The following is a 19,740-nucleotide window of genomic DNA, read 5'->3' as shown; positions in this document are numbered from 1 at the left end:
CACAAACATGTGGCAGTCAAATCAGTCGTTTGAGGTAAAAAAAAGTAAAAAGGCCACATACCGAACATTTCTGTTTGTCAGTAATGGGAAAACATTCTTTCAACACAGAACCAGTTGTGTAGTAATTCACATAAACTAACAAAAGATCCAAAAACAATCAGGGAAGATATTCCCCTTACGAATCCACACCAGCGTCAGAGCTGGGATTTCATATCTGAGCAAAGACATTAAAATACCATTAAGTCAGTAGGAATGAAACACCTGCTGATAAAAAAAGAACAACAAAAAAAAGGGACGGCATATCGGGAGCCTCAGGACGTTAGACTACTGCTGCTGGCCCGCCCTGAGCACGCCACGGCCAAGAGAGCATCGCTCAGGCCAAAATGAGTGCAGGGAGCACCGAGCGCACTCAGAGACGGGACTGTGCCTTGTGGTAATGTGCCAGTTCATTCCATTTTGTGACAGTGCGAACTGCCTGCTCCGTGCATTTCCTCTGTTTGTTCAGTTACTCAGCTCCATTGAAGCTAATGCGGGTTACATAAATACTGGCAACAGACTGACGAGGAGTCTTTGGGACGACTCTAGTGCACGCCACGTTCTGAGAGCTGTCGGCCTCCTCCTCACAGTGCAGGCATCGCAGGAGACGGAGAGATGAGACATGGAAATTTGGCAGGAGGATTTTTTAATTTATCACCTCTTTGACAAGATGATGGTTAGCTGCTTTTCCCCCTATTTAGTTTTTACAACATTTGTTGATGATGATCTGTCTATGTCTTTAAACATGTTCATCATATTGAAAATCACTTTAGTAATAAGGTTTCCACAGATAGTACGGCCAAAACTAATCAGCGGATGATTTATTTTTCCTGAAACTAGACAAGGCACCAGATGACAAAACAAGATTTTTGAAATATCGCTTCTTAGATGATGTTCTCCATTCTCTTTGCCAGATATAAAACTCTCATATGAACAGCAATTGTTATCTCTCTGATTCCTTATGCAATTTTGCAAAGTAAAACATAGAAACAGAACATACATGTAAATTGTAAGTGATGACACACTCACCTGTAGAAGTAGGAACACCCTCGCACTGTGTTGTGTGTGAAATGCTCTTGGGTCTTCTCGTTCCCAAAGTCCTCCAGGGGGTCGGACCACAGCAGATCGCACATTGGTCCGTACGCTGGGGGCTCTTTGAATCTGTCTAGCTGTGGAGGAAAATGCCAGCACTCTAGTTAGCCTGTGTGACTGGAAAAAGAATTACACATGATGTGCGCGTACGACTGCAGAGAAAATACTGTGTGTTGCTACTTCTGCGAGAAGCCACGCTGGCTGCTGCTCCTCCTGCTGCTGAGATCCTAAATAACTCATGACTCCAACTAACGCACTCAATGAAGTGATGTTAAATTCTGTTCAGGGAAGAAATGGGTGGGATATTTAGGATATTCAGGACGGATGACAAGTCACACAAAGCACTCATCTTCCAGCACCTGACAGAATTTTTTTGGGGAAAAAACAGGATGGCAGCCTTTCTTTGGGAGCGAGGAACATAAAATGACTTTGCTTTAAGCCAAGGATGCCTCGTTCTCGAACAAAAGCTTCTGGATTACTCGATGGGTACCATGATGGACACTTCAATAGTGAAAATTCTATTATGCATGGCCTCTGATTGCTGCCACAAAATCCATTTGGAGTTATTGAATTAGTTTGAAAGCAGAATCCGAGTCTTCAACATTTTTTAATCAGCGTGAGGATCAGACCGGTGCTCGCAATTTTCCAAGTCCTGAGTAGCATTTTAGACAGATCTGGGAGAATCACTTCACACAGACTGCAAGCAAGGTTGTCATTTTCAAAGCACATCACGCTAAAGTGAATATATTTTTTTCTTTCCTCCACCTCATTAACTTTGAGTAAATGCAGAAAATACGTGAAGCGGATAGAAGGCTCCAAATTTCAACAAATGATCTGTATTTCTAAAGCCATTAACGGCCACCTGCTGTTACACACAAACACACACACACACACACACATAAAGAGAAAATGGTCTCGAATCGAACATACTTTCCTGATGTCGTCAAGATTTGTGATTTCTGGAGACAGTCCTCCGTGTACACATAGGAACTGCTGGTTCATAAGTGCAGCCAGGGGAAGGCAGTCGAAGGCGTCCATACATGCGTCATACACCCTCTCTGAATACTTAATTCTACCTGTCATGGGGGGAAACAGGGCAGGGGGAGGAGAGCATGCCAAGTCAAACAACGCGGCTCTCATACATTGGGTGCAGTGTGCGAGTCTGAGACGGAAAAAAGGCTTTGCAAAGTGCCAAAAAACTTCCCAAACATATTTTTAAAACAGCACAATTTCACAGTGCTTTTGTGTCTTTTTCCGCTTTCCCCTGTCTGAGTCCAACAGAAATAGTTCCGACATGTGTAAATATCAAGGAGGGAAAAAATCTGACTGAATGTGTACCAGGCCAGAGGGCACTTTTAAGTGAGTGTTTGAGGTCAGTGGCTGAGCTGGATGCATAATAAACAGCTTTTTACAAAGAATAAGTCAATTCTCCCTCCACCCTGCACAGACTCTCACAGACTTCGGCTCAATGTAGATCAAAAGGTGAAAGAGAAAATAGAAGAAGTTCAAAAAGCTTTACTTACATTCCTGCTTAAATGTGAAATACTCTGTTAAATGTCTACATTCATGATTCCCACGCAGCAAAAACAGTGTTTTTGGGTACAGGATCTTTAAGGCCCACAAGTACAGCACACACTGGAAAAGAGAAGAAGAAATATAAAAGCAGAGGAAGTGTTAGCTTGTCGTCTTTATATAACACAAGAAGGATGAAACAGCAAGTCAGGCTTTGTCAATTACAAAGTCTGGCATACTACAAGTAATTCTGCTCATAATAAAACATTCATGTGGCACATTTTGTGGCATATTTCAAGCTCCTCACTGGAAGGGATGACAAACCTTCAGGGGAACCGTCGTAGGACAGTTAAAGCACACTCTATTAAAATATGTTTTATTAATAAAAGAATACCGTTTCAGGCGATGACAGGAAATATATACAGTATAAGTAAACTCCAAAATGCAGTCGCAGATTAAATACATGCGTTGTGCTTCATAAATCTCTCATAACCCTAAGCTACACTGTGACATTTGCTATCCGGGCTACATTTGAAGTTATTAGAAAAGACTATTACCACTCCACTATCTGCAGCTCGATTTGATCTACGCTCAAAGAAAACTATTAATAAACGCGGCTTCAGTCGGGCACATGGCGCGTGTCACACTTGATTAGGTCCTCATGGGGACAAAAAAAACACAAAAAAAACACACAAGACTCACTTCAATACTGAAATATCCTCTGTCAACATAGTCCCCCAGGAAAAGGTAGCGCGTGGAGGCTGGTGATCCTCCTACTTCAAACAGCTTCATCAGGTCAAAGAACTGCCCATGGATGTCTCCACACACTGGAATGAGGCAGAGAGAGAGGAGCAGAAGTACATTAGCTATTTTTAAGACTCAGAATCAACACATGAAAGCCTCAGAACACACGGTGACAAGCTTTTCGCATCCATCATGTTATTTTCCATCGTATGCAAGGAGTCTGATATTCCAGTTAACCTAAAATAATGGACCAGAGAGGATGTTGTTGTATCCCGTACCCGGGGATAACCTTTGTTAGTGGCCATTTGTAATTATGGAGTTTATCTGGCAGTTCACTATATAATCCTCAATTAGCTTTAATTAGTTTATTTCATTAAATAAAGTGACATTTATTTGTACAAACCACACATTTGTGCCTGAAAAAAGGCATTGTGATGGTGCACTGCTTCTTGTCAGCTCCACAGCCCACGCTTACTCCAGGAAATTATGCAAAGAATGGACAAGGGGAAAGCATTCACACAAAACTAGGGTTTAACCTAAATCCATTCCAATCAAGCAATGTGGATATAATGAAAAATGACAAGTACTACAGGTTTTTACTTGAATGTATGTATGTGTATAACATATACCAGTTATATTAATCAATATGTATGCCTTTTATTTTGAAAAATATGTATGCAACGTATTTTTCAAGTTTATCTTTTCTTATTTTAATTCATCATGTAAGCTGAAATTAAATGTTCTTTGATTCAAACGAGATCTATCGAACTTGTCAAAGTGCTATTGTTATTCTCCTACTAGCACAAACAAGAAGTCTTCAGTGCACAATCATTTTCTTTATACAGTTTGTGTTGAATGTGGCAATAAATCAAAAAAATTTGCTTTACTTCTCCTTTTCATGTCTCTCTTCTTCACCACATCCCTTTTCAGCCTGTTTATAACCTTGAGGCATTTTAACTGGCTAGTAAGACTTAATTTGAACACACCTATCCTTGCCAAACACACTAAAAGTTCATTGGCTGGAAAAGCTCTCAGTAGTATCCATTTCTAAACATGTCCCATTAAGTTAATGCCATTATAAATCTGGCCTGTCACAGCAATTACAAACAGATAATTTAGAAAAACATTTCCACCTCTTCCTAAGAGCACTGACAGTTCATTCTCAGGAATCTCATCACGTTCGGCACAGTTAAATCCACTGCAGCGCTCGACTTAGTCAATCTGTCATATCAGTTCTATACAGCGATGAACAGCACAGCAGGCAGCTGTTAAATGTGTCGGGGGGAGTGTTTTGGGGGCGAACACATCTGTGTCAGGAATCAGCAGCCGCGAATCAATCCACCTGGATTGGTTTCCTGTCCCCCTACGTGACCCGTACTTTATAACACCCCGGGGAGACAAGAAGAGCAGAGGCCACAGGAGATTTGCTGCTTAGCCATCATTGAGTGACAGGGTGCAGGTGAGGTCATCTGATTTAAAAGCCCCCTGGTCAATTTGTTCTGCTCGATGGGTCGGTTACACCTGAACTTATTATTTATGAAAGATAAATCGCCTTGATAGTCGTTTTTCCAAGCATTTTGCTCAAGTTCGTCCAAAAAGGGAAAGAGAAAAAAATGGGACAAAAAAAACAAACGTGTAATATTAGAATACAATAGTATTTCATCAAATTCTTCTATGTTTTGATTGCATATTCATTAGTTTAGGTAGCAGCAAATAAGGACACGAGTTTAATTACTCATAACTGTCAGCAGAGTTGTACAGAGAGTCGCTATTTCAACCAATCAAATGAATTGCTGTATTTATCAGGTGCAAAAAATTGAACAACATATCAGCCATCAGCCGCACTGCTCTCTAAACGGTTGACTTCTAGTGTTCAGTCCAGAGGTATACACTCACACACACACACATGAAAATCCAAGGTTCCTGCAGGTGGAAAACTTTGGAAACAGGAGCATAATTTGGTAAGAAACCCGAGGATCTAATTTCCCTGCATTCAGCCATACTGTAGCGTCATTTCCCTGAAAGAGGTGACCACAACTGACACTGAATATATTCAACTTTGTACTGGCCCGGGTTGAAACCTAGCTTGAAAACAACTTTTAATTGCTTTATTCATTTTCTGCACTGCAGCTGTTGTAGCTTTTTCATTTTTTCGACTTTAATCAGGTCATTTCACATTGGGCTGAATAAGCCTTGGGAAATGGCCTGTGGGATCATGGGAGTTGTCTTCTTCACCACAATTGTCATTTTTAGTGATTTTAATAAAGAATTGTTACATATTATGTCACTAAAGTCAAATGGTTTTAACTGTGACCTCTGATGCAGTGATTCACCCAATACCAAGGGCTTCAGTTTCAACAAATACCAGGACATGTAAGAGTCCAAATTTAATCTCGACAGCCGTCGTGATCAAAACAGAGGTTAACAGCAACAGACATGTAATTCAATGAGAGCGAGATATCGGCTCTTTCAGTCAGTTAGTCACCTGCTTCACCTAAGAGCTGTGATAAACAACACAAGGATAACAATCAGCAATATTCCCATCGAACATCCAATAACGTTAAACATGGCCTCCATATCTCTTGTCTCATCTATTCTTCAAGCAATCAACAAATTAATTGATTAACAACCTGGTGAATGGATTGCAATCTAATTTGAAAAGGACAGATTTTATTCTTCTTTTTTTCTCGCAGTGGCATTTGTGGCTTTATGAACTGTATCTAGCAGCATGGATTACAATAGTAGCTGGTGAAAAAGTCATTCAGAGAGATAGCCAATTAGCGGGAGCTGGAGGACAGCGTCAGAGAGCAATTATCTCCAGTTACGAGCCTCGTGAGACAGCTCCGGGAACCAGCTCTCCTTGACTGTATCGTAAACCTCCGCTTTACCATTTGTCTTTTATTAAACCCACACTCTGTAACTGTTAAAATCCACAGCAGGGAACGACATCAAGGAGCCTCGATATTTGTGTCCGATTTCTAAAGATGTCCTTACTCCCTCCTGCAATCACGCCAAGTCTGAAAACATGAAACACTGGTCTATTTTAGACTGGTTGTACACTTCCTGGAAAACTGATTTAATGGAACAAAAATGGCTCAAAGAGTGTTTGAATATATAAAACTTAATTTCTAATGTTCTTATTTAGCCACCGTTCATTAACTGTCTGTGCTCAAATAAATGTGTGTGAAGCTTAAATTTCGATCTAATAGGTTGAGGCGAGAGTTTGATTCACCCTGACCATGTAAACATCATGTTCTTCAATGAGACTTAAGTCTGTTCATCGTCGCATCCCTTCTTTGTATGTTTCTGTTACACACTTGTGTTTTAAAGTGATGGAGGGAAGTGTTCATCTTCATCCAATGTATTTTCACCGAGAAGGCCGGCTACTCTAGTGACCTGTCCAGGGTTTATCCCGCCTCTCGCTGGATGTCAGCAGGTATTGGCTCCAGCCTGCCGCAACCCTCAATGGACAAGCAGTATAGGTAACAGATGAATGATAGAAAAAGCTTCCAGTTTCCTTTTTTTTTTTTTTTATACGGCCATTTAATGAGTATACAGTTGAAGTGAGAGCAACATTGATCGTGATGCATTTTATTTAAAACACTTATTGATATACCTTGGTTTACTTGGGTGGGGAATAACAAATTATTCACAACTTAAAGGGTAAGATTTGTAAATTGTTTCTGAAACACTTCATTTTATTTGTTGAAATCCTCTTCATGTCCTGATAGCCAATCGACAAATAATAAAGTTACCTGAAAAGAAAAAAAGGCGGTGTCTGTGGCCTTCGCAGGATTATATAAGCACGACTTTAAAGAAATATCTTTCCAGCATCCTTTTTGCAGGCTGGCCACCATTAAGACTTCATGGTATGGGTTGATTACACATCAACAATAAATTATTTCAAAAAAGGACAACACAACTATTTAATCCCAATGGTTCATGCTGAGGCTGGTTATTGCTATGGAAAAAATCCAATGGCAGCGTGTTTCACTGAGGGAGGAAAATAACAAACAAAAACCAAACAAATCTAAGCTGCTGCTGCTGACCTGATAAAGGCCTTCGACCAACATCACCATTGGCAACAATGAAATGCATCAATTGTGTAGAAACACACAGATGGATGCACAAGCCTCCCCTGTAAAGCAATTGTTTCTAAATCAGTCACATTACACTTTGCACTTTAGTACGACACTGGCTGAAGGGACGACCACAAGGAGAAAGATTATTGTGAAAAAGTAGCTTATACAGTTTCTCATTGAACTGAAAGGGCTACATATACAACACAACAGTGAACTTTATTTAAAACTCACAATCTTCACAGGGGGATTAACAATATTTTCATGTTTTCAGAAGTCTGTGCGGCAGGAGGGAGTAAGAGGCTGCAATTTCACCTGAAGCACGCATCAAACACAGTGTGTGTGGGAGGACTGCACCTCCAGCTGACCTTTTGGAAAGCTGTCACTTGCCGGTGGAGAAAACCACCGGGTGGCACTGCGATGGCGAAAGTTCAATCACTGGCCGAAAAGACCCAATGTTATGATCAATGTGAATTGAAGTCAGCACATCTGTGCAAGCGTGATCAACGTCAGTTCGACGGTAATCAAACAGAGATGCTGCAGTGGCTCCCTCCTCCAGCTTTGAGATCTGCTTTATCAAAGCTAACACACAATCTGCTGCTGTACACCTACAGACATGCCTTGCCTCCCTCCCTCTTGTCACACAACACACAGAAAACGAGATGAGAACCAGAGCCCACATAAGAAGAGCAGGTGGGAGTACATTATCTGGAGTGAGAAACAATTCGTTCTGGCCATCTCCTGCTTGTGCGCTAAAGTGATCTCCCTGAGTAGCAGCATATCAGCGGGCAGCAGCTATTGAGTGGGCGGCGGGCATTACACAACCTGGCTTCAGAACCTACACAGGCCAACCCAAAGGCCGGGCTCATTGAGCGAGAGAAATCCACGGCGAGGCCAGATCATGTTTTGATTGAGACTTGCTGATAACAATACCCCAGGTTTTATGATGGCACTCTCTGTGAGCTAACATCCTGTGGAGGTGGACCTCACAGTCTGTTATGAACATCAATTTGTAAATGTAACTGATTGAGAGTTGGACTGTACACTTTAAAAATTTGATTTTTTTAGGCTGAAACCAATTTATATTTGAGAGTAAAAAAAATAAACTGTGGATAAATCGTTAAAAAGAAAAAATGTTGCACAGCTTGTCTTCATCATTAGAGCAGAAGCCAAAACACATTTGGTGAGTAAAACATGGTCAACAACAAACACGTGCAAGGTTTTTGAATTTTAGTGAACTACTAATGAAGCTCAGACTAGTCTGTACATCACTGTTCTCAAAGTTAGAGAATGACATCATTATACAAGATAACTACGTTATTTAAAAAGGATTCTAGTCAGTGCTCACCTATGTAATGCCGACACGGTTCCTAAGTGACCTAAAAACATCTTCGATATATCATTAATAATTTGCTATATGGCTGTACAATATGATGATGGCTTACATTTTGGCCTTAAAACGTGTCATGTCATATTCTGTTATTTGTATCATTGTGTCACAATTAACAGATTTTACATGAGTGTTCATATATTTCAGCAAACGTTTAGAAAATAGGGTAGAGGAGAAGCAATCTTACCAGCCAAGACAACACAACGACATTTGAAATATCAGGATACAAGACATATATCTGTCAAAAGCCGCCATCAGTCTGACCTAGTTTTATCCGTTCATGTGGACATCTTCAGACTGTTGCATCAGATCCCATTGGGGAATCTTAATGGCCTTGCAATGATGCAGAGCAAATTCACTTCACATTATCTTCATTAAAGTGCCATCATCATCATCATCAAGGTCCTCGCTCAACCTTTTTTTTTTAAATGCACGACATGAATTTCACACCCAGGATCTTAACGTCGCATGGTCATTGAAATACCTAATATTACAAAAAGTCACAGCTTGGTCATGAACTATATATGATTGTACTTTGCAGTTACTTGAACATGTCATTTAAAATATCATGTTTGGTTACAATGAAACCTTTCTAGTGTGTTAAATGCAACGTGGACGAGCCCCTCGCGCTGCAAACAAGGGCATGAACGGTGCAAGCGCTCGCTGTTGCCTGGTGATGTGGCTGTAGGAGCTCGATTGGTGGGTGACTTGTGCGAAGGCCATGGGAGCAGCTTGTTCTCGGTGGCCTAAGCCAGCTCTGCTCGTAACACCCCCCCCCCCCCCCCCCCCCTCCCTCCTCGAAAACCCCACCTGCCATCTGGCTCAACCAGGAAGTGAGCGTGAGCAGCGGAGAGAAATTGAGATAGCTGACATGTCATGGTGCTTTGCGTCTATGATAAATATTTACATACTAATTTGCTGACCATGTGTCGTGCTGGAGTTGGAGGTGAGGAGGAGAGGGAGAGAAACAGTTCCCCGAGCATGACACAGAAAGACAAAAACATGGCAGACAGATGGAAGAGCAGCACTGAGAGAGACAAAGAAATGTTTATAGAGAAGAGTGTGTGAGCTCGGGAGACAAAGCAGGTTCACGTGCACGCGCAAAACAGAGAAATCCTTGTTGGAAAAGGACTACTGAGTGGGAGTGGGGTTGAGACAGGGGTGTTGAGTGGGAGGGAAAGAAGTGCTTCATTGCTGCGCACACACACGCAGAAGCCGTCCACTCCTATGTAACTGAAGGGACGTTTAAGGGCTGAATCATTTAAACTGTTATGAAATTTGTAACTCGAGGTGTGTTTGTTTGTCACAGGGCTTCCCAGACTGTGAATAAAAATCTGAGGACCACTAAAAGGTCAGCTTGAGAGCACGTCCACATGTGAAAAACAGGATTGGGATCAGGTTAAAAGGCAGGAAATCGACCAATGGTTTTTATAAGTCCTGTGACACTCCAACATGCGTCATTGGTCAGTAATCTGATCTCTTCATTGCCCAGGGATTTATCCCACCAGTAGTGTCATATTTTAATCTTTTGAAGTTAATAATCCTTTACAAAACACTGTCACTTTAAGAGATTTATTATGTGCTCTGATTGCAGGCACAGCAACAGGCTCTGAAAGATCACAGTGTTTCCTTTTTGTGCATATGGCCCACTGTCTCACTATGGCCATTAACAAATTGAGTGGTGTTTAGTTTAAACTGGAGGATCTGTTGTGTTGTTGTAGTCCTTTTTTTTTTTTTACAGAGTTTCAGTTGAGATAGAATTTAATTTGTTGAGTGCGCGGCTCCAAGCGCTGATTATTCTTTTCATCCCTCTAGGTTACGTACTTGCATAATTGTGCAAGGTGTTTTTGTTAATCTTCCCTCTCTTCAAATTTTAGACAAGGTATTCTCTTATCATAATGGCGTCGGTAAGCACTGCAGACCCAGGCTTTTGTTTGGGGGGAAAAGGGCCATGCATTCATGAATCTAAGTAAGAGCGAAGCCTGCTAAATATGAGTATGGGCCGCTCTGTACTATATTTTAGGAATTATCTCGTATTGTGAAATGAGGGGTTGCCATAGATCCTTTGAGTGGGTCTCTGATTATTACAACAACATCAAAGAGACCTCATCAGAAAGTCTAATGAAGGAACAGGGCACTTGACCAGGAAGAAAGACAACAATAGACGGACTGCATATGTATCAGCGAGCCTCCTACTCCTCTATGTTGCATGTAAGGTGTCAAATTATAATTATCCAAAGAAAAAAAGCACAAGAAAAAAAAAAAGAAGAGAAAAACAAACACTCACCATCAATGAGTGCAAATGAACTATCAATGCTCATTATGAGAAAATATAAAAATAACACATAGCAGATATATAAGTGCATGAAGGGTCACGTTCTAATAAACTCCCACTCTCTAGTGACATCTCTTGTAAAAGTACAAATTTGTGTGTGACCAAAACACAAATTTCCCTTTTCATATACTGACCTGTCACCGGAGCCTCGATGTCCAGCAGGTTCTTCTCTGCGCGTAAGATTGCGCCGCCCTCTCCTATGAGCCTCAGGGCCACCGCCTCCTCCACACGGCCCTCCTTGGTTAGGTGAGCTTTCAGCACGTCCACTTTGGGCTTCCCATCGCTGTCAAACACCTCTTTAGCTGTCAGTCGGTGACTGGGGGGGAATGGGACAGCTGCAAAAAATAATAAAAAATAACAATTAATGCTGAGACTCTCATATTTACAATGCTTTACTATACTTTTCATTGACAAAAGCATTATGAGGACACGCACCCACATCACATTCAAGCTGTTTGATTACGAGGTACTTTGTACCTTCCAGGGGATCGACTCCCAGCAGGAGAGGGAGTTAGTGTTCACTTCCACGCTTCCAGCCCTCCCTCTGAGACTATTTACCAGATTGCTGCAATGATCTGTGACTCATTCAATTTTCAATATTTATAACAGTACCACAGTTTCTAGTTTGCCTGATAATACTCAGAACAAAAAAAAAGAACAAAAATAAAGCAGAGCTCAGATATCTATTGTTTTATTAACATAAAGAGCTTTTCATGAGGTTCAAAGTCTAAATAACGTAACAAGTGTATTATCTTGCCGGGTTTAATGTGTAACCATCTCTATAGTTAGACATGCTCGGTTTTATGTGTCTGAATTTTATGTGTCACAATTATATCAGAGCAAAAAAAATTATATATTTCTAAGAATCTTAAAGGCATCATTGGAATAACACTATTTAAATCTACAGTAAATCTCTGTTGCTGTCAATTTCCTATATTAATGCTTGAGTAATATGGAAACAGCTGAGGACCCTGAAACCTCATGGAAACTTTCCAATCTAATCACAATAAAAGCATTACATAGTGCACGTTTTCCATGCACACGGCACACTGAACCTTTAAACAGATTTAAAATAATGAAATTATCTTCACAAAATAACAGAAACCCTCACAATAGACCTCTACAAAATGGACCTTGTCTTTTAGCACTTAACACCAAACATGGAAAGAGGAGCATTAGGTTTTTTAAATGAAACCATTGTTGCAGCTACTCTCAGTGGCCTTCATCAAAGAGAGAGCCCATTTCCTTTCTACCACCCCCCCTCATATGCGTATTACTTACTGACAGAAAAGGAACGAAAAGGACATAATTAAAGACTTTTCAATTGAGCAGCTTCACAGAGTTTAAAAAATAAGACATGCTCTTAATTAATGTCCACTTGCAGACTTTGCAAATAGCATGCTGCTGTGACTAATGCACTAAGCCTGGAGCAAAAACTGTTGGGTTAGTGGCTGTTTGTTTGTGTGTGTGTGTCTGTGTGTGTGTGTGTGCGTGCGCGTTTGCGTGAACAACCATCCATCCCAAAGGTGACATCAGCTGTAATTAGACCTGCACTTTATCTGTGTCAAACTTGGTGACAGACAGTATTTGGGATCTCGACAGCAGTTTAAGCTTTCTAACAGGTGTTCTGTTGAAGCTGCAGACTCACTGGACTTGCAGAGTTTAATCATCATGGTGCAAGAGGCCAGCTATCTCACTGATAATAACTTACACATTTTACTCTAAAATGCAATGCCCCATCCACTGAGATAAAACGCTAACGCTGCCTAAAGTCAACAGGTGAAGTGGAAACCTATTTGTGATATCTGAAGGTCAACATAAGCCTGGCAAGCTATAAGGAAACTCAGATTCTTCTGACTAGCTGTTAATTATTTGCTTTCTAACCACTGTTTTAATGCTGTGTGTGGCATTACCAAAGGTGGGTGCTGCCAGTATGGTATTATGATATTATGGCAACCTTTACTTCCATTTTCCTCTTTACTGCAAGCATAAACCTTTCAAATCAAAAACCATGCAAACAAGCCTGAAAAAATATAAACATGATGTCTCCACTCGGGTATCTAGGGTATTCAGAAATCCCCATCTCAGATAGAATTACCAAACGCCCCAGGTTGGTCCCCCCTGAACACCTGCTGTGCAACTCTAGCTCGAGGCCAGGGCCTTTGGGCTCGGTCGGCGACACCATGCTGGCAACTGAGATTTATAAACACATACTACGTGAACACTTGTGAACTATTATCAATCTGTTTGAGGAGTATTTTCCCCTCGAACAAGGAGACAGGTCTGCTCTCCAAGCAGGATTGCCGGGTCAATTTGCAACATGATTATGCCACATATTCTTGTTCTCATCGCAGATGAACAAGAGCACTGCTATTAATCACAAAAACTGCACAAAGGGGTATTGATTTTAGCAGGCTGTCATAATGAACTCCATGTAAATGTGTAGAACTGTCAGATAAGGGCAGAGGGTAAAGTGCTTACTTTATATTTCCTGAGCCCACATTGATAGCCAATTAAGCACCAATGCAATGACAGGTAAAGACCAAAAACAGCCGACCGCAGCTTAACCTAAAACGGACATTTACTTTCTTTGCAAAAATATATTCTGTTTGTGTGGAAAGCTGGTGGCTCATCGAATTTTAGTTTTTTTCCCTGCTCACAGTCAGAAAGGATATGCACATCCATTTTCAAACAATGTAACCGTCACTTCCCACATACATACATAAGACACATGTTTCTGACATTATACGTGGTGACGGTGGAGGAGGTTGTGACAATGTGAATTTTAAACAGATGCAAAAGTTTTCTGCTGTAGTTTCTTGCCAAAATGCAAGTACTCTCCTCAAAAAGTTCTGCCATTGTTGAAATCTCTACCTTGTGTCCTATGGTCGTCACGCCTGAACTATCAGCTAAACTTTTACCCCCACAATTTCTGTGGGCACTGCTCCGTTTTGTCTTTAAGCTTTCGGAGGACGTGCACAGATATACAGACAGAGGGCTCCATCCCTTTAGGTATCCAACTGAGCCACATCTGCTCCCATTTAAGTGACAAAACATGACAAATTGTAAAATTCAAACACAACAGAAACAAATTATTCCTTAACAGAAACAAATTGCATGGAAGCTGGCAACCTCTCTACACTCATCCTTCCATTTCCTACAGCTATGACAATGGAAACAGTGTGAACTTTCCCCTATTGGAATTTCAAACAGCCCCCTTATTAACAAGAGTAACACTCACCTCTGTCAAAACATTACATGGCACATTGTACACTCGAAAAAGAGAGAGAAAAGTTCCGAGCTCGGGAGAAGACGACGTGGATTAACAACGCAGTCAAAAAGGAAAAATTATCAAACTCTTTTTCGTGTTTCATTATTGGAACAAGAAAATAAATGGCGATGTCATATATTGGACTAAATAATGAGCACCATCTTTCTCAGTCACCAGCAGTAATTAGCCATTCGAACATGAGCGACTGGCAGTCGATGTTGGACAGAAAAACACAGCACAACCTCAACCCTTTACCTCCCAAACAGCAGCATCTGAACATTCCCACACAGAAACTGTTGATCGTTGCAAATAACCCTGTACATCTATCCATCCTTTCATACCGGGCTTATACAGCTGTGGGAGAATAAACTGACCCGAGGCAAGCTGCCTGGAACTCGAGCATGACTCACAAAAAACACTCTCTATTAGCTGGCCGCTTTTTGCATTCATTAATTTTACCATTTCTCTGTTCCCTTCTGTTATGTAAGCAGGAAATTGCGCTGCAGCCTTGAATCTCGCATGAGAGAGAAATGAGGATAGAATGCGAGTGTCAGAGAGAATGAATAAAAATGGAGCCTGATTTTCCTCTCTCTGGAAATTAATATTTAGACTTGACACAATAAATCAGCTTTAATTCGTATTAATTTGTTTAATAAAGTATAATACGCTGTGTTGGTCGGTGAGGTTCATATCGATTTCCTTCTACAGTGGATTATCACTGCGTCTTAAGTCTTGAACTCGCAAAGCTTTGGATCAGCAACCTTCATTCATGTTGCAGTCGTAAATGGAATAATTACGCCAGATTATTGGAGACATTGTAGTGTGATTCTTAAGAGATCTGCACCACCGGGCGCAGTGCATCTGAAACTGCTGAGAGGCAGTGGGAAAACAGGCAGCTTGAAATGTTCAGGTTGGTGTAGTTCAGAGCTAATGCGATCTCTCGGAGGAATGAGACAGCAGGAGGTGCGCAGTCATATGGTGCTGTACTGATCAGCTTAATTGGAGAATGTGAGACAGACTGTTGCAGAGCTCGCAGAGCAGCCCCTGGCTTCATTTAGTGAAGAACACAGAGTGCAACCGGGAGTCAGGCCTGATCTGGCAGTTCTGATGTCTACAAATCCTGAATATCGCTTTCCTTCGTGGCCGCGTCAGTCATCCTATAGTTGTGTGCACTAAACCTGTCATCATCCCATGCTGTGATAATTCAGGAAAATACTACAGAGCAAACCTCCAAACTCATTTTTGGAGGTCGATACAGATATTAGGGGGAACAAAATTCCCAATACAATATATTGCATGCTATATATCTTTTTTTTAAATGTCAAAGATTCCTATATCCACGGATATAATGGGCAAACCAATATGGTGGTCGGACTTTTTCAAAGTATCCCTTTATTTTGTGGCTACATAGAATCTGAAATTGATTAGGAAGTGCTTTTATTGAATAATACAGTTCTACTCACAATTAACTTGATTGGCATCTAATTAGTGCAACTATGAGATCTATAGCACCAGTTTAATTTCATCAGATGAGCAGCAATATATAGCAGATATCGACTCTGTTTACCCCAGACAGACAGGAAGAACCAGGTCTCTGATAAAAACTGCCTCAGTTTACAAAAACATTAAGTCTGCATTTGTCTGAGCTAGGTTGGGATTGCGGCCAGTGAGTGGGCAATGACTAAACAAATGAAATCCTTTAAAACCATAGACACACTAGACTGCTTGGCAAGAAAAGCAACAACTCATGATAAACCCCTATGACTCCAGGGCCAGAAACCTAAGTTCTGCAATGCACAGCATCTTTCCATCAGCTGCCGAATTGATCCCCTAGAAATTGATGGAGCGTGACGCACCGAGCAAGCCTCTTGGTTGTCACGGCCCACCTCAAACCCTCCACCCTCTAATAGCAGGCAGGCTACCACACCAGCAAATTTCCTCCCCTGTGAGACTCAGCATGACCAGTGGAAATATCAGCTTGACCGACAGGGAGACGAGTCAGAACTAAGACTCTGGAACAACGTGCGAGGGCAACAAAGGCCTGTTCATCCAATGCATGGAATACCAGAAGTAATCTGACTGCATGGTCATATACGTTAGGAAGTAAAGAGAGTGCAGCCGCTGATACCGATCTATAACTTTGCTTGTTTAAATCACACAAAACAGCAGCACCCTGATCCATCATCACTCCTTTTTCAAATGATGCTGAGCTTTTTATCCCGAGGCAAAGTGCCAAGCTAGATCTGTGTTTAATGAATCAAGTTGAAACTCTCTATTTGATCAAATGGAACTGTATGTTAAAGTCAGTGCCAAGTAAGATGGCTCAACTAGAGTGGAGCGGCATGCAGCAATGCAATAAAGAAATACAACCACTAGCATGTAGCATGACGTAGGTGGACAAAATGCACATGTGAAAGAATGAGAATATTGACAGAAAGAAAAATCAATCACAATCAGAATTTTTCCCGGTTGGAATCCTTTTAGTGATCAGCAGCTAATACGTGTGGTGTATGCACAGAGGACGACTGTCAGGTGTTGAATAGGCCACAAAAGAGTGCACGGCTCACTCTCCACCGATAGCCGGGGGTTTGTTAATTAAATTACATAAAGACATTGAATTACAGCAAGATATGTTTGGGCGTCCAGGATGAACTGAATGCATGAGTTTGTGTAGGCGGTGTAGGAAACACTGAGCCGTACTGTACGCATCAACTTCAAAATGTCATCTGGCAGCAGTTTTATTGCTTCATTAATACAGTACCGCAGAGTCCATTCGGAAGCTGATTATCTGACATGCATAATGCAAAAGATTGAGATCTTATGGCTATCTGTGCTGACAACAAAGAACTGCAGTGGCTGATATGAAACATTATATTCACAAGGTGAGATATTATTTGCAATCTGTTCTACCTCACACAGCGGATACACCAGCATCACGACTGTATATCAGATGTGACCGACTCGCAAAAGCCTCGATAACACGATCAATCAAAAGCTCAGTCAGCTATATAGAAATGATGCTTCCCTTACCTAAAATTAACAAGATACATTTCAGCTGCTGCATGATGCCCATAGAACACAATACAAGACGTGTATTATCATACAGAAATGCTTAAAACAATATTTAAGATCAGAGGGGGTTCATTTAGAAATTCTTAAGTAAAGAAACCATAAAACTGAGAAAAATAGTCCCTCTTAGAAGGCAGCATACTCCATTTTTAGTATGATTCAAAAGAAAAAAGGGGAAAAGAAGTTTACAAGGATCCAATTGAGCCTTTAAAAAAAGATCCTGAACGGACGCCTGGAGAAGAAATAGGAAAAGCCATTTCTAGAGAGTGCAAATTTTTGTTTCTTGCCAAAATCTGCTCTTTTAAAACACCAGATGGTTTGTTGCACACTTAAGTCGTTCGATAATTCTGCCATAGCTGGTATTAACAGGCTTGATTGTGTCAGAGCTGAATCCATACATCTGACGTTTGCAATGTACGGCAAAGAGGGCAGCTTTGGGTTTTTCAGATGTCATGCCACATGAAGATGTATTAAAGTGGAAGTCAAGCTATAGAACAGAATGGGACACCATCTGGCCACAGAGGAAAGACCCGAGTTTCAAAAGGCCTGCAGGCTTTGGGGCTGATGGTTAAAAGGTCACTTGGAAATTGGCGTGAACCTCTTTACCATGCATTAGCAGGGATAGAAGCCGGCCCTGAACGAAACGCTTAGTAGAGCGTAGCTTTGAAGCTCAGTGGTCTGGAGTCGGCCGATTATATCTGTGTGCAGTATGGGAATGGAGTGGTTACTTCTGTGGTTGAGGCAGGAAGGAGAGCGGAGCCAGCAGCACTCACCTTCTCAGTGACAGACAGACCAGAAAGAGAGCGAGAGCTAGAGCGAGAGAGCTGCATCAGAGGAAATAAAATACAGAGGGACTGAGCAGAGCTGTCAATAAAGACCCTAGGGGCCTGCATCCGACATTGTTGTAATGCTCCATAGCCCAGCAGGTATTAGGGATAACACATTTAATCATTTGTCAACTTGTGCTCTTGTACGATCTAATTTGCTACCCTTCATTAATAATACATGCTTTAAAATTACTACATTTTGCAATCAAATTAGTAGCAAGTCAGTTCGATACATAGTAGCAATTTGAATGGAAGTTATATGCTGTTGCAGTTAGTCCAGTCAGCAAGGACATAGCACCCATGTTTTAGAATATATATGCCCTCAAACTACTGAATTTATTTCCATTAGATTAATAATAATGAAAATCCTTATTTTCGCAACAATTAACTATAACTGTGAAGCACTGGATGTTGTTCCAGCTCTACTGGCACTGTTTGCTTTAGTATCTAAATATGAATCACTAGATATATTTCGTTGGATTGCATGAATAAAGCACCATCTTTGAAAACACATTTTATTTCCCCTGCTGTCCATTTCCCCACTTGCCACTCTACGGACTGTGGTCAATCTCATAATCAATTGTGGCTCTTGATTTAAAGCTACCAGTGGACTGTTACTGTACTTTAAAGCATTGTTGACCATCATCATCCGCTGCTGCAGAGATACAACCTTTTACATCGCATCGACAAACGGGAGAGATATTAGATAAAAGTGAGTAAAAGTGGTTGCCAGGGAAACAGCGCTGTAGAGTCTCAGCCTAAATCTTTCATCCATCAAAATATTGGCTTAAAAATTAGTCGCCGGCAGCATGCTACGCTCTGCAGTGACTTGATCCACGGCTGGAAATCTGAACAGAAACCTCATCATATTCCACTGTTACACGCTTAAAAACTAATATAAAGCAGATAATAGCAGAGTGAGGTGAAGCACAAACAATAGGAAAGTCTGATGGAGCATATGACAACTGTTCGCTGCAATAACATGCACGGGTGTCAGCACAGTGGTTCCCATCTCTGAGTTATCTAGGGATCCTCATTATTAAGACGGACAGGTCGTATACTAAACAAGACAACGCTCCACCAAAGACCTGCCTCCGTCCTGCCAAGGCTGTCAGAGTCATCAAAGACCATCAAGCTCTGACAGAAAATAGCCCATAGCAGTGTTTCAGAGACCTTGACGGCAGCGATGTGGGGCTGAGTGACAAGCAAACGTTAATCCTGCTGTTGGCTCAACAGATTTTAGATGAGAATTGTAGAAAGTGTTGGCAGCGCCAGGTGATCAAAATGCACCGCTGCTCAGACAGCACTCTAAGTAAGTCCCTGATTAATTAGCGAGGGTAGGGCTGAAGCGTGGGAGGCTGTCGTGGGTGAGCGGCGGGATGTAA

At 41.3% G+C, this 19,740-nt stretch overlaps 1 protein-coding gene across 1 annotated transcript in view; it reads right to left on the bottom strand.

Moving 5' to 3' along the window:
* Nucleotides 1-19,740, bottom strand: part of LOC128430042 (protein phosphatase 3 catalytic subunit alpha) — a 58,674-nt gene that overhangs the window by 22,259 nt on the left and 16,675 nt on the right. Inside the window, exons 2-6 of the mRNA XM_053415970.1 lie at nt 11,323-11,523; nt 3,343-3,467; nt 2,652-2,763; nt 2,059-2,204; nt 1,066-1,205 (exon numbers count right to left, since the gene is read on the bottom strand). Of these exons, the coding sequence (XP_053271945.1) occupies nt 1,066-1,205; nt 2,059-2,204; nt 2,652-2,763; nt 3,343-3,467; nt 11,323-11,523 (724 nt within the window). The remainder of the gene's footprint in view (nt 1-1,065; nt 1,206-2,058; nt 2,205-2,651; nt 2,764-3,342; nt 3,468-11,322; nt 11,524-19,740) is intronic.

Source organism: Pleuronectes platessa, chromosome 23 (genome assembly GCF_947347685.1).
Source record: "Pleuronectes platessa chromosome 23, fPlePla1.1, whole genome shotgun sequence".
NCBI lineage: Eukaryota > Metazoa > Chordata > Actinopteri > Pleuronectiformes > Pleuronectidae > Pleuronectes > Pleuronectes platessa.
Note: the sequence above shows the minus strand (reverse complement) of the source record. Positions and strands in the feature narration are given on the sequence as shown.